Genomic DNA, 14,792 nt, shown 5'->3' with positions numbered 1-14,792 from the left:
TTTAGCCATAACAACTTTTAAACTGAGAAAGCTGTTTCTTCATATAAACCACCTCTGTTTACCAAACACCAGAGAATCTCCGGGTAAAGGGTTACTGCAGGATGTGAATAGTGAATGTCACCGTCCCTGAGGTGCCCTGCTGCCACTACTACAGCCACATGGTCACCTTGGAGAGAGGGTGCACCTACTATAGTGCACTGGAACTGAAAGTCACAGGAGCCAGGAATAGAAGATGGAACTGGGGAGGGGAATGTCACTCCCCCCAAACCCACTAGCAACTCCAGCTTTATTATCACTTAGACATTCTGAAGCTCAAACTCAAGAATAAACCATTAAAATAATATCATTTCATTTCTTTTACTTACTCTCCAGAAAATTCTATTGAACTTGGACATAAGTCAAATGTTCTAGCATAAATGTTAACATTAACCCCTAGATATTCCTGTTCACGAATTCATACCCGCAGTTATTGAACTGTCTTCATGGTTGTCCTGTCAAGATTTGCCTGAAACTTTCACATTTTTCTTAAAAAAGAAACAGGTTTGAAATATCTACTTTTTCATATATATATATATATATATATATATATATATATATATTTTAAATAAGGTAAAATTTACGTATAACAAGGTAAAATTTGCTTCCAGTCATTTTATTACATATTTCAAATGATCTCTGGACTCTTTCAAAGAAATACAGTAAAACATTTCCCAAAGGAATTAAAAATTAGATGTTTATCACAGCAAATCTCAATAGCCTGTGGAGAAGTTTTTATCTAATATTATAATCAGGTAGCAATGAGCTAACTAGGACTTAAAACATTTCTTTTTTTTTTTTTTTTTTTTTTTTTTTGAGAGGAGAGAGAGAGAGAATTTTTTTTTTAATATTTATTTTTTAGTCATCGGCGGACACAACATCTTTGTTTGTACGTGGTGCTGAGAATCGAACCCGGGCCGCACGCATGCCAGGCGAGCGCGCTACCACTTGAGCCACATCCCCAGCCCCAACTTAAAACATTTCAACATAAAGGTAAGGGTTATACTTCATGCAAAATGCAAGATATTTATCTACCTTGTATGTAGGTGAAATTCATCCTTAAAAGAAAATATTCTAGAGCAAGAGAGAGAGCCCAGAAAAATCAGTGGCAAACACCCATAAAGGTGGAATGGCACTCTTAGAACGACAACAGAGAAGGTAACAGACCAGGAAAAGCCAAAGACTAGAATTCTGTCACACGACCAGAGAAGCATCTTTAAGAATCTCTTCGTTTATGAGATGGACTAGGTTCAGCTAAGGGGAGAAGTTTCCTATTTTCTGTGTTCAACCAATCTTGCTGACTTAAGCCATGGAAACAGAAGAAATCTAGCTGTGTTTAGGATGAAGCCTTCCCTAAAGCCCGCACTGAGCACATCAGCTGAGTTTTCTTGGTTGGCCAAAGGTTTTTATAAGATGCTGTGTGACTGCTAAGTGACCCTAAGTGGCTAATCAGCATAAATGAAAGCACGGGGCCTAATTTTTTTGGAATCAGAGGAAGTGTAACTGTAGGCCCCCATCTCCCACTTTCCTACCCTTAATCTATTTCCCTGGTTCATCTCACTGTCACCTACACCTTGCTTAAGCTTCCAGGTGCTACTCTCACTGTGACAAGAGTGAACCTGGGTAGTAGCGAGGGGGAAAGGCGGTACACACAAGGCCAGAGGTATGTGAGGCCAGGAGACAGCAAAGGCAGCTAGCAAGGGCCAGCACCGCCAGCTTTAGTCAGCTACTTCACTGGTGTGACTAAAAGACCCAGCCAGAACAATTGTAGAAGAGGAAAGTTTATTTGAGCGCTCAGGGTTTCAGAGGTCTTAGTCCACAGAAGGCTGGTTCCATTCCTCTGGGCTTGAGGTGAGGCTGAATATCATGGTGGAAGAGTGTGGCCAAGGGAAGCAGCTCACATGACCAAGCAGAGAGACAGACTCCACTTGCCAGATACAAATATATACCCCAAAGCCACCACCAATGCCCCACCTCCACCAGCCACAGCCCACCTGCCTTCAATTATCACTCAGTTAATCCCATCAGGGGATTAATTCGCTGATTGGGTTAAGGCATTCACAACCCAATCACCTCTCCTCTGGACCTTCTTGCATGGTCCCACACATGAGCTTTTGGGGGGACACCTCCCATCCATAACAACTATGTACCTTACTTTGGGCACCTGTTCAGACTGACCCAATGCCTCAAAGACAAGCTGAGCAGATGAGGACTGTTCCTTGGGAGAATGTGGCTGTTTAGAAAATTAAGACACTCAGGTGACCTTTCCAAGAAAGACCACTGCAGTCAAGAGAGAGCAGAATAATGTAGTAATCAAGAACTGGATGCTGGAGCCAGACTGCTCCAGCTACTATAAAAATACAGACTTGTGTGTCTCCACCCAAGGAAGCTGCGATGCCAGAGGAAATCAAATAACAGGAACTCTGAGGATGGGCCCTCATGGGCCCACTTCAACACCTGCGAATAATCGACACTGCTAGGACTTCTCACTGTCTAAACAAGCGCTGTAAGGCCACTGTCAGGCAAGTCCATTTGGATGCATTTTCTACAGTTGGCCTGGTCAGCAAGTTATTATTACCATGTTTCACAGATGACTGGATTAGTCAGGGTAATTTAACCTGTAGGAAGTGGCAACTTTAAGACCCGAGACCTGAAGGACCACTCAACTATGCACCCATGGACACCCCAGGTATTGCATCGCATGTGAGTTGAAGCGCATGTTACGAATAATAAAGCCACACAATCAGGCCTGTGAAACACTAAGCTCAGGACAGGAACAGAGCCCTGCAAATTTATACAAGAAGGTGAGTTCCCCACTTTGACAGAGTGAGCAGCAGCTGTTAATCAGCCTTCTACTTCAGCCTCCTCTTTAGGTCCAGCTGAAAAGAAAGACCATCATTTCTATACCATTTACTGGCTAGATACACAGCCTCTAAAAGTTCTGTGCAAAGACTAAGGCAATTACTAAGTTGATACTTTTTATTAAGCCACATTTTTAAGGAGACACAATTATCATCTGCCCTAAAATGGGCTGTAATAAGGGTCATGTGCCATATTTAACCATATTAGATTAAGATACATTTGTGCCATCCTCTTTCTGTTTATACATATTAAATATATAGAAAGAACCCTATATCTGCACTGCAGAAATTGGCATGTATGTTCAAGGTATGTATGGATAAGGATGTTGCAACACTGAAGTAACAAAAAAGGAGAGGCTAACAGAGTGTTTATCAATAGGGGATCATGCAATTAATTATAGAACTTTCACAGTATGCAGTGCTAAGTGGGCTGTTAAAAAGAATGAGTAAAAATCTAGCTGGGTGTGGTGGCACATCCCTGTAATCCCAGTAGCTCCAGAAGCTCAGGCAGAAGGATCACAAGTTGGAGGCTAGCCTCAGCAATTCAGTGAAACCCTAAGCAACTTAGTGTGACCTTGTCTCAAAATTAAAAGGGCAGGAGATGTGGCACAGTGGTTAAATACCCCTGGGTTCAATCCCCAATACAAAAAAGAAAATAGAAAAGAATCTGTATGTTCCAAATGGGGCAGATATCTAAAGTATATAAAATGGAAGGCAGGAGATACAGCTCAGCAGTAGAATGTCTGCTCAAGGCCTTAGTTTGATCTCCAGCACCAGACAAAAATAAATAAATAAAATACCTTAAGAAAATATATCTTAAAACAATATACATGATTCAATTTCTATAGAAAAAACTAATGTGCAGTTATGTGCAATATATAAAATACATGTAAACAAACAGAAGATGGTCAGGAGAACAAGACCCTAACCCACAGTAACTTCTAAGAAGGGGAACATGGTGAGGGAAGAAATTAAGTCACTTCTTATTTTGTTTTCTTTCACTTAGTAATTGATTCAACAAATAGAGTTCCTCCTATGTTCAGGTAGGTTCTTTTGGAGTCATAAAGATGAAAAAATGAATAAAGAAACAAAGTCCCTATCTTTCTCCTTCTCCAACATTCTAGCCAACTGAACAGCTATCACTGGGACACTGCCACTCACAGAGATAGCCCATTCCATCTTTGAGCAGCTTTAATTTTCATAAAATTGGTTTTTAAAATATATATTATACTGAAACCTGGCTCCTAATAACCACCAACCTCTGATCCTAAATTTATCCCCTTGAGGCCATGAAGAGCACATCTAATCCTTTCTTCACAGGGCAGCAGCCCTTCATAGATTTTAAAGAAGCAATCCTATCGCCCCCTCGGTCAGACTAAACACCCCCAGGTCTGTCCCCCTCCCAATGCTCCTGCTTGCTCCTTCCTAAATTCTGTCCTCCTGGTGTAATTTTTCTAACAGCTAATGTCAAGCCATGAGCAGGTCTTACAAGGGGAGGGGAGGGGAGGAGGGAGGGAGGGGAGGAGGGAGGGAGGGAAGGAGGGAGGGGAAGGAAGGAGGGAAGGTAGGAAGAAGAGGGAGGAAGGGAGAGAAAGAGCTAAGGGGGCGGGGGAGACAACTCGCCTCACTTTTAGTAAACATACCTCAATCTTATTCCCCACCATGGCACCTAATTTCCTCCCTTAAAATAACTGAAATAAATTCTGTAATTTTGTTACAGAAAGCAATGCTTGCAAGAAGATACAAACCATTTAGCACCCTTAGGCTTTTCCTAAATGTTAGTTTATTAATTGTTTCCATTAACATGTCTGACAAAACCACAAATACCATTTCAGGAAGTTAATCTGCAATGTGCAACTGTGCCCTGCTGTCGTCCAATGAGAACCAGGATGCCCCCTTCACCACTGAATCCCCAAGTAGCTAGAATACAGCCCCAGAAGCAACTGTTGCCCCCTGCAGATTCCTTAGACCTTGGCTCAGGTATGAGCAAAATAAGCCTCAAATCACTCAACTTTTAGTCTGCATTTGGATGGGAGGTAACAACAAAGTGAAATGAAAGTAATTTTAACAAGCCAAGTGCAATGGCCCATGTCTATAATCCCAGCCACTCAGGTAGCTGACTCAGGTGACTGAGGTAGAAGGGTTGCAAGCTCAAGGCCAGCCTCAGCAACTCAGTGAGACCCTGACCAACTTAGCAAGACCCTGTCTTAAAATGAAAAATAAAAAGGGCTGAGGATGTAGCTGGTGATAAAGTGGCCCCTAAAATGGTTTTTGTGGTTTTGTTAGATATGTTAATGAAAACAATAAGTGCCCAGTACAAAAAAATAAATTTTTAAAAATATATGTATATAGCTAACATTTGTGCAGCAGACTCTTACAGTACTAACTCGTGTGTTCCTAACATTTGTTCCAGAGATGAAAAGAAGAACAACTGTTCACCTTCTGACAGGCAAGGGGACAGAGCTGATATTCATAAAGTAAAAGGCAAAAGGTCCTAGGCCAGCAAGACAGAACTAAAAAGCAGCACAGTTATCTACTAAGGACTCTCTACCTCCCATAGTAGTGCTGCCTCATTCCACTCCTGAAGCAGTAAGAATGTTTTCAGAACGTGAGTAAAGCCATATTGTGTAAATCCAAGCTCTGCCATATTTTCAATTTTCTAGGGATGCTCCCTCTATCAACCAGCGTTTCTCAGCAGCAATAGTACTGACATTTGAGATCAGATGGTGCTTTGTTGTGGGTACCTTATAGGACATTTAGCAGCATCCCTGGCTTCTATCCATTAAATATCTGTAGCACCCAAAAGTTTGTGACAAAGAAAAATGTCAAATGTTCCTGTTGGTTGGGGGATGGGGCAAAATCTCTCCCAGTTGTGAATCACTGAATTAAAGGAATTTCATAGTAATTCCATTCAGATGGCAGTAGTAATCATTTAAGAGAATAATCTTAGGAACATGAGTTTTTTTCCCAATTTTTTTATACAAATAATATAGCAATTAGCTCTTGAAAATTCACATCCAAGTTTCACTGAGGTCTGCAGGTCCAGGATAGACTACTAAAAGCATAGGCTTCTTCTGTAAACTCTCAAAGCAGCAGGACATGGTTTACCACAAATGGGCAAAACCAATCCTCTCTCCTGTACCCATCTCCCCTGCCATCCATTACAGCAATGCCTCCAAACTGCGCGTCTCCATTTGCTTCTCCCTTACTGTTAGCTCCTTAAAACTCTTTACTGGGGAACCAACCCTTTAGATTCACTCTCATTCACTGAGCTACTTTCAGCATCTAACAAAGACAGAAAATAACCCACCTCTGAGACAATAAAGGATGTGAACAGAGCCCTGCGATCCTTTTGAGTCACAGGCACAAGGCAGGTTGAACCTACACAAATGCATTCGGGGCTCTTCTGCCTTTTCCCTTGACCAGGAAGGAAGCCCCTGTGCAGACAAATGTCCTGGAGGTGGAGAAAGATGCTAGGAGAGGGAAGGGGACACACATCCTGGTATCCTAATCTCTTCCCAAGCAGAAGTTAATGCTGATGTAATGGAGGGTTGCAGCATCCATAAATGTGAAACTTGACACAACCAGATTCTACCCAGCAGGATGAGGACCTCAGGGGTTAGAAGGGAAATTCTGAAAGTTGCTAGTTAAGAATCAAATGTGTCATTGAAGTTTTCTGCAGTTGTGAAGCCATTGCTAAAGGGGATGAATGTTAGTTATTAGTATTTTAAAAGATTCTACTTCAACATAAGGTCATTTCCAGCCAATGAGAAGTTCCATATAATTAAAAGGAAGTGCCTAAATTGTTCTTAAGGAATCACTTTCCTCTGTCAGAGCAAACATTGCAAGCCTTTTGAGATTTTTATTAAATTCTCACAAGAACAGTCTCTCTCTCTCTCTCTCTCTCTCTCTCTCTCTCTCTCACACACACACACACACACACACACACACACCCCAAACAAGGAAAACCTGCGACATATTAGTAATTTCCGTTTCCTTTGCATGTGTGTATGTGGCCCTAAGGGAATGGCTGTGTTTCTTTCCCAAGTGCAGAAAGGAACTCAAAAGCCTCTCTACAGTTTATCAGATGGAATAGCCATCTAGACCAAAATAAAATAAAAACAAAGTGTGTTCTCCTCTTTTATCTACTGAGTAGAGCCCTATGATATTTAAGTATTTGATAAATAGTGAAGCCTCAACTCCATTTTCTGAGTGATTATCCAAACTTGTATTTTTTTTCTTTACACTTTATTAGATTTAAATTTAAGAAATTAAGTAAAAGAGAATTAATCAGTTCTTGATAGCTGATTGTCCCAAAGCTGTATTTCCAACTCCTGAACCTAAATAATGGAATTCTGGAGTATGTCTGTTTGAAAAAAAAAAAAAATGCTATATTTTTAAATAAAAAAATTAAATTTGGGAGTGGGGGGTTAAAACAGTGCAGCAATCATGTATAAATCAGTTGTTTTTAATTTTTTTTCCAGATAACTATGTCAAATTAGTTTGAAACAGCAGGAATGTAGAGCATATTAGATGCCTATTATTTTCCTTAAAGTATCATAGGATAGATGAGCAAGAGCCTGAAGCCCAATTACTATGCTGACTTAAAAAAAAGAAGAAAAAAAAAGTCTGTATTCCCTTTAAACTAGCTAGAATAATAATGAAACCTACAAAGAATACACATTGTCAAAGCCCAGGATGCAAGGACACGACTTCACACTTTAACTTCTGTGAAGCACTATGGGTTGTGTACCAATATGGCTGAATGAATGAAATTAAAAATCCGATCTATTCTCTATTATTTGTGCTAAGGAAGGGTAAACAATGTCTAAAATCAAATCCACACTAAATCCAAAGCAGTGTCTTACCCAGTTGTTTCATTAGTTATGAGAGCCAGAAGCACCAAAATTAAATTTCTCCTCTTCTTATTGCTTCTTCCCACTCTTTGGTGAAAGTGTTAAGGACCAGGGGAAAGACCAAAAGGTTGGCAGCAGGAGGGGGGAGGGAAAACAAAGCCAGCAGCTGCAGCTTCAGGATCTAAAACTCAACAATCAGCTCCGGAGGAACAGAGTGAAAATGTAAAGCTATTTGAGAGACTTAAGAGGCAGATATTATGAACACCTTGAGAGTGAGTTTTAAATATGTTCTTCTTTGTAGGAGTTCAATGTCTGATTGATTAATGTTACACTTCTCTATGATGGATAATGTGGAAAAAGACAGAATTTAGCCACCCTAAACTCAAGAGTGTGGCACAGGACTGTTAATGAACAAACCCAGAACACTCATCACAAATAAATTTCTACAAGTGGCCTTCGATAAAAGAGAAGTACTTCAATTGTGTCCAAGAATCACTATGTAATGTGCAATGTGCTTTATTATACTAGAGTCCTAGCCCTTCTATGACATCAGCACCAGTGTGTGTGTTGGGAGGGGGCAAAGGATTGGGGGGGGGGGCTTCCATTTCTTCCTACCCAAATGAATGATCCCCATCAGGACATCTCTTTTAGTTGACTATTGGTCTCACAGAGGACCACAGATAATAACTTTCTTTAACTTGACTTTAAGGTCTAAGATCCTTATCCTTTTCACAGAATGTTACCAGAACCATATACAAGAACTGCTCGTTTCTCTCATATTAGGTGGCAGAAAACTTGCAAAAGATTCTAAAGTTTGACTTTATAACTCTAAAAAGTCAGTCTAGAAAGAGCACATACACAGCAGCTTTCCAGACTCAGCCTGAAGAGCATTTTGTAGATTAAGATTAATGATTAACTGACTGTACTTCTACTTTCTGACCACTGGCTGCCTAGGACTAAAGAAAGTATACCACAATCAAAGAATTAGACGTATTAGAGCTTAAGGAAAAAAAGAAAAAAAAATGCTTCTTGAGAATAAAATACCAGAACATGTTTAGGACAGAGAAATCGAAGTTTAAAAAGTTTCCCACAAACTTATTAAAGTACACTATGTTGGGCTATGGGAAGTTAAGTTACAGCTATGTCCTATCCTCCACAACAGCAGCAAAACAGGAAAAGTCAATGAAAAGATTATCATAGGAAAGATTTAGGAATAGATTATAGTACAAGCCTGCAAAGAAACCTGGATGCAGAGCCAGAGTATCACCCTCAGTAGGATCAGGAATAGAAAACCCAATTCATTTATAAGAAGGTTTAGCACTGGGCTAATATGTTGACATTGCCTGGATCTCTTTCAGGAATGGAAGAGAACATTTTTGGCAGGGGTGCAGTGGTCTCCAACACCCAGTCATTAATATATTAGAATAAAGTGAACTTTATTTGATAAATTCTTCAGAGCAAAGGTCACACAGATTTATGCAGTCTGTAAATGCGCTATAAATTAAGCATTAAGCTCCCAAAGTTATAATGGTGGTAGTGCAGTGAAAAGGTCCTAAAAACAATATGGGTCTTATCCATGTGGAGTAAGACGACCACCATTTTGAAATTTTACTTCATTGTGGTGCTGTTCAATATGCCTGAATGATCACCCATTGTCAAGTCAATTTATCTTTGGGCTTGAAAATGATCTTTGCCAATTGAACTTTAGTTTAAAACTCTAACCAGGGGGCTGAGGTTGTGGCTCAGTGGTAGAGCGCTCGCCTAGCATGTGTGAGGCCCTGGGTTCAATATTCAGCACCACATAATGATAAATAAAGGTAGTGTGTCCATCTACAACTAAAAAATATTTTAAAAAAACTATAACCAGAACCTCAGTTCTAAGTACAGCAAATAAACAATGACTCCATTTATTTCCATAAAAAAAAATTGTTTTAGGAAAAGATACCTTTGTGACTGGGATTCTTTAATAAGTGAAATCAAGAGTTCTCATCAACAAGTGTTTGGAGGGAAAAGCCCCTCGCCATAAACAAAGTGGTAGTGATTGGGTTGGGGTAGGAGCTCAGCTCTCTGTCTAGAAGGACCTCCTAGCTGAGGTTAAGCAATTTCAAAACTAAGAAGTCCCACCTGTTCATTCTATCAGCTGTGCTGTTGAGAACCCAAACTCAGGACCCTATACAACAGCCTGGAGCCAAAGAATGCCTGTTTGCCCTAACCCACCCTGCTTTTTTGCTTTCTAGTTGGTTGACCATGCCCCTGCTTGTTAATGTCTAAAACAGCAAAACAATCCAAAAATATAAAGCCCTCATTAGATTGCCTTCTTAACCCAAGCCAGGCAGAAAGAGGATTAATCAATATTTTGTACTTTCAACATATTGGCCCCCCAAAATAAACAATAGCAATAAAATAGAAAAGAATCCTATTCAACTTTATTTTTATCATCATCCTTATTATTATTTGGCTGTGGTTGATCATAGTTTTTCTTAAGGGCTTTCCAAATGGAGAGCCCAATCTGAGAACTACATTTAATTGCTCTGTGCCTCACTGAAGCACAACTATAATTCAGGAGTCAATTCAAGAAAATGAAGATCAACATTTTCTTCCTAACTTCTGTCTTTCAGATTTTATCTCACACATAAGCTAAGTTAAAACAGTCTTCATTTCAGAGGCTGATGTGAATTTTTAAACTAATTATTTTGAAAGGAAATGTAGCTTGTAGAGAGGATGATGTTAATTTTTCTTTTTCCTTTTTTAGTACACAGAATTTATACACAACTCTTTGCTTAAGATTTAAGGCTGTTTATTTTCATAACATTCATCACACATACTTCGCACTGGTATCAGTGAAAGATGCATATGTGAAACAGTGGAAGCTACAATATGATCCTATTCTGTGCCTTGGCGCCAAGTGTAGTCAATAGGCTAAATTATTGTCACAAAAATTGATAGGGAAATTTTTTTAAAATTTTCTGGTAATCATTTTTCAAGTCTCTGTTGTCACCTTGGTGAACTGAGATTCATTATGAAATTTACAGCTGATGTCTTCATCTATTCAAGTAAGCATCATCTTTTCATTTGCAAAGGCAGCTCTGGCTTGGGCTTGTGCCTCCCAGGTAACGTCAGGACGCTGGGCTTACTTCCACCTGCGGATGCATTACAACCGAGGCGCGCGCACCCAGAGTCCTCCCTACCCATCCCAAAGCTTACTGGTAAGAACATAACCCAAACACGAAAACTTTGTGGTCGCAAACTCTTCTGCTCTCGCAGCGATCAAAAGCGACCCAGCACAGGGAACGACACTGGCTTTTGTTCCAGAGTCGCCCAGCTGGCGAGGTAAGCGCCTCGACGGGCCTCATCACCTAGGGTCGAGATTCCGTGGGACCGGGATTTTGGAATCTCAAGCAAAACGCCCACTTCTACACAATCTGTGAGCAGGGGGCGTACACACACACACACACACACACACTCACACACGAAAAGGGGGCGAGGGTGGGTAAAGCTGAAATCCTAAATGCCTTTCAAATTCTACCCCAGTCTCAGGTTCACAAAGTGGGTCTCCACCGCTGAGAGCGCGAGCGGGGCGGGGTCTGGAAGAGAAATGGGTACGCGTTGGGTACCCGGGCTGCAGGTCCCGCCCCGCCTCCGGGTACGATCAGAAAAGCTACAGTGTGTCAGTGGCTTTTGGCTTCCTGTTTGTAAAGCGAGAAGCTCCCTCCCCGACTCTGAGACCGTGGTTCCTCCAACCGAGTCGGCCCCTTCTTCGCGCAGGCGGCCGGGGGCGGCGGAGGGGGCAGGGCCGCGGGCGCAGCACCCCTCCCAACCGGCCGCCCTGGGCTGAGCAGGGCCGCCAGGCGGACAAAGCGCCTCCCGCACCCTCCCCCACGACCGCGTTCCAAAAGGGAGGGGGAAGGCGGGCCGGAGGGGCCGGGGGAGGAGGAAGGGAGGGGAGGAGCAGGGGGAGGAGGGAAGCGCTGCCGGCGGGACCGGGCCGCATCTTGCCCAGGAGGGAGGGGAGAGAGGAGGAGCCGGGCGGCCTCGGGAGTGGGGAGGAGGGCAGGATTCTTGAAGCCCAAGATAAACAAATTGTTCCTCTTCACGTGCGGGGCGGGGGGAGGTGGGGAGCGAACGCCGCGGCTTCCCCTCCCCCAAGCCGGCTCTTTGTCACTGAGCGCCGGGCCAAAGCCCGCGGCGCCACTGACACCACCCTCGGCGAGCCGAGGACTCCCAGACCCCGGACGTGCGCGGTTGGCACACCGCACAGACACAGGGCCGCCCGCGCTGGTATCTGCGCGGCCGATCGAGTCGCGGAGTGCGCAGGGAGAGGGCGCGCTCCAGCTAGCATTCCCACCGCCTCGCCACCCCGCGCACCCTCGGCCCCGAGCGGGGCAGCGCGGTGGGGGAGGGGGTGCAGACACCTTTCCCAAGCTTCCGGCCTCCCCCCACCCACCCACCAAAGGAAAGCCGAAGAACCCGGGAGAGGAGATAAGAGAAAGGATTCCACCCTCAGGGTTAGGGGGTGGGAACTGCCCCTTCCTCCCTTAGAAGTTAAGCCATTGGCTGCTCATCCTGCCTCGAACCCACCCACCCAGCCATTTAAGCCTCTTTCACCTCCCCGCTATCCTCCACTCCTTCAGGCTCCTTTCGCCGGCCTGGAAAGTTGGCGAGGAGCGGGGCGGGGGTGAGGCGAAGAAGACTGGGTGCAAGCAAGTTTAGGAAGAGGAGCGGAGAGAACCCCAAGCCAAGTGGCGCCGCGGAGACTCTGGGCGCAAGCCCTGGGCGTAGTAGCTCTTGCCTCCCGCCCCTGCTGGGCCGAGTCCCTCCCGACCCTCCAGACTGCTCCACCTGCCGGGCTAGCCCCGGGTCTCCAGCCGCGAGCGCAGCGCACCCGCGTCCCGCATCCGCGCGCGCTCCCGCGAGCGCGCGCGTAGCCAGCCTCGCTCGTTTCTCACCCACTTCAAAGTTCATTCACAAAACTCTCAGACTTTCTCAGCCCAAAGGGGGTGAGCTTGAGAGGGGAGGAGAGACTCTCCCTCACCCCTTCCCCCAAGGGGTTGAGGGCCCGGTGCCCGCCCAGAATCTGCGACAGCATCAATTTCTCCCTACACCCGGCGGATGTGCAGAGAGGGGTGGGCGAAAGGGGACGGGTCCTGGGAGGCTAGGCGGCGCGGCGAGAGATGGGGAGGGGAGCGGCAAAGAGGAGGAGCAAGGTTTCAACTCTGGGGTTCACTCTCTTTCAAATCTGTATCTAAGAAAGGGAGGGGGAAACTTTTCCAGCACCTCATCCGGCGCTCCTCGAGGCTCCCTCCGCCCCTCGCAGTCGTGACTGGCTTCTCCCCCCCACCCCCTCCTCCCCAAATCTGACAACCCTGACAGATTAACAGGTAGCGGCGACGACAGCTTTTTCCCTAGGAAAAGTTGACGTTAACCCTTCGGCTTCATCCCACCTCACCCACGGTGCAAATCAGACAGACCCTCACACACCCAGTAAGAAGCTCACGCCCCCCCCCCCACGCGCACCCCAAGCCCGCTGCCAGTGCGCCCTCACCATGATCAGCGTGTGGTTCCTCTGCTCCGCCGAGGCAGCCTCCGCATCTTGCTGGGGTTTGCTCGGGTGCTGCTGCTTGCCGGTGCCGGCGCCCGATTTCTTGGCCCTCTGCTCCAAGGTCCGCTGATAGAGGCTCACCGTGTCCCGGCGCTCCAGCTCCAGCTGCTCCACCTGAGCCTGCTGGTACCTGTTCTCGCAGTTGACGTGGTGCCGCCGGCAGCCCTCGATGCGCTGGCGGAGCCGCTCGACCACCGTGCTGTGCTTGGGGACGACCGCCGAGCTGCCGCCGGGGCCCCCGGAGCCGCCGCCGCCGCCGCAGCCGCCGGCAGCGGGGTGATTGCTACTCGGAGCAGCGGGAGTACTATTGGGAGTATTATTCACACCGATCCCGGCCCCGCCGAGGCTGCTGTTCAGGCTACTGTTGATGCAAATACTACTGCCATTCGCGGCAGCAGCGGGGGCTGCGAAATCCCCCATCCTGCTCCCCGGGCACACTATTTTGGAAGAACTTTTTTTATCCACCCCCCTATCAGCCTCCTCCTTGGGTCCAAGGATTAAAATAGTTTAAGTGGAACGCGGGGGAGACGCAAGCACATGGATGGAAACAGCGATCCCGACGGGGCGAAAAAAAGGGGGAGAGATTTTGGGGTGGTTTTTTTGTTTCCTTTTTTTAAACTGTAAAGCTGGAGGGGGAAAAAAGGGGGGTGTTATCGGAATACCATCAGACACCTATCAACAAAAAGAATCACAACAAACTGAGCCAGCAGCAAATCGGGTTGCAACTCAAGGGGAGATCCGCTCCTCGCCTGCCTTCTTTTTATAATCCATTATTTTCTAATAAATTCCAGGAGATTTCCGGTAGTTGGCAAGCATTTTCTCCCTACGTACCGAAAAACACACCCCATGTACACACACAAGCATATGCCTCCAGTGCGGACACGCGCGACACACACTCACTCCACACCGCATCGGAAAACGGCAAGCTTGCTTATTGCATTTTCCTTCCACAAAAAAGTTTTGGTGTTTATGCCGCCCCGTGTTCTCAAAGTACTTTGGCTGCTCAGTTGCATTTCACAGGAACCTAGATATCGAATCCTCGGGCTGGGGGAAGTAAACACATGGACAGTCCGAGGCGACTGCAAAAGTAGATCGGTGAAGTCCTTTGGAAAACGCCGCGCGGAGAGCAGCCCCTAACGCTCGGCTGGGCTGCCGCTGCCGCCGCTGCTCCTGCCACCATCACAATGATCAACTGCTCGCCGCCGCCGCCGCCTCCTCCTCCTCCTCTCGCTCCTCCACCTCCTCCTCCTCCTCCATGCCAGCGGAGTGATATCAGGACGCGCGAGCTCAGTAAACACGGCAGCGGCGGCGGCTGGAGGCCGTGAGACAAGCCCGGGGACACGGCGCAAAACCCGGCCCGGACTCACCCGGCAGGAGCGGGCGCGGCACGCACCGGCACCCGGCGCCGGGCTCCCGCCTCCTTTGCCTCGCCCTCCCCGC

The 14,792-nt window shown here is 45.7% G+C and overlaps 1 protein-coding gene across 1 annotated transcript in view; it reads right to left on the bottom strand.

Annotated features, from left to right (window-relative positions):
- The window catches only part of Maml3 (mastermind like transcriptional coactivator 3), a 393,608-nt gene extending 379,070 nt beyond the window's left edge, over nucleotides 1-14,538 (bottom strand). Inside the window, exon 1 of the mRNA XM_076864288.2 lies at nucleotides 13,296-14,538. Within this exon, the coding sequence (XP_076720403.2) occupies nucleotides 13,296-13,772 (477 nt within the window). The 5' untranslated portion in view covers nucleotides 13,773-14,538. The remainder of the gene's footprint in view (nucleotides 1-13,295) is intronic.
- Nucleotides 14,539-14,792: the final 254 nt, after the last annotated feature.

The sequence above is a fragment of the Callospermophilus lateralis genome, chromosome 8, assembly GCF_048772815.1.
Source record: "Callospermophilus lateralis isolate mCalLat2 chromosome 8, mCalLat2.hap1, whole genome shotgun sequence".
Taxonomy (NCBI): Eukaryota; Metazoa; Chordata; class Mammalia; order Rodentia; family Sciuridae; genus Callospermophilus; species Callospermophilus lateralis.
Note: the sequence above shows the minus strand (reverse complement) of the source record. Positions and strands in the feature narration are given on the sequence as shown.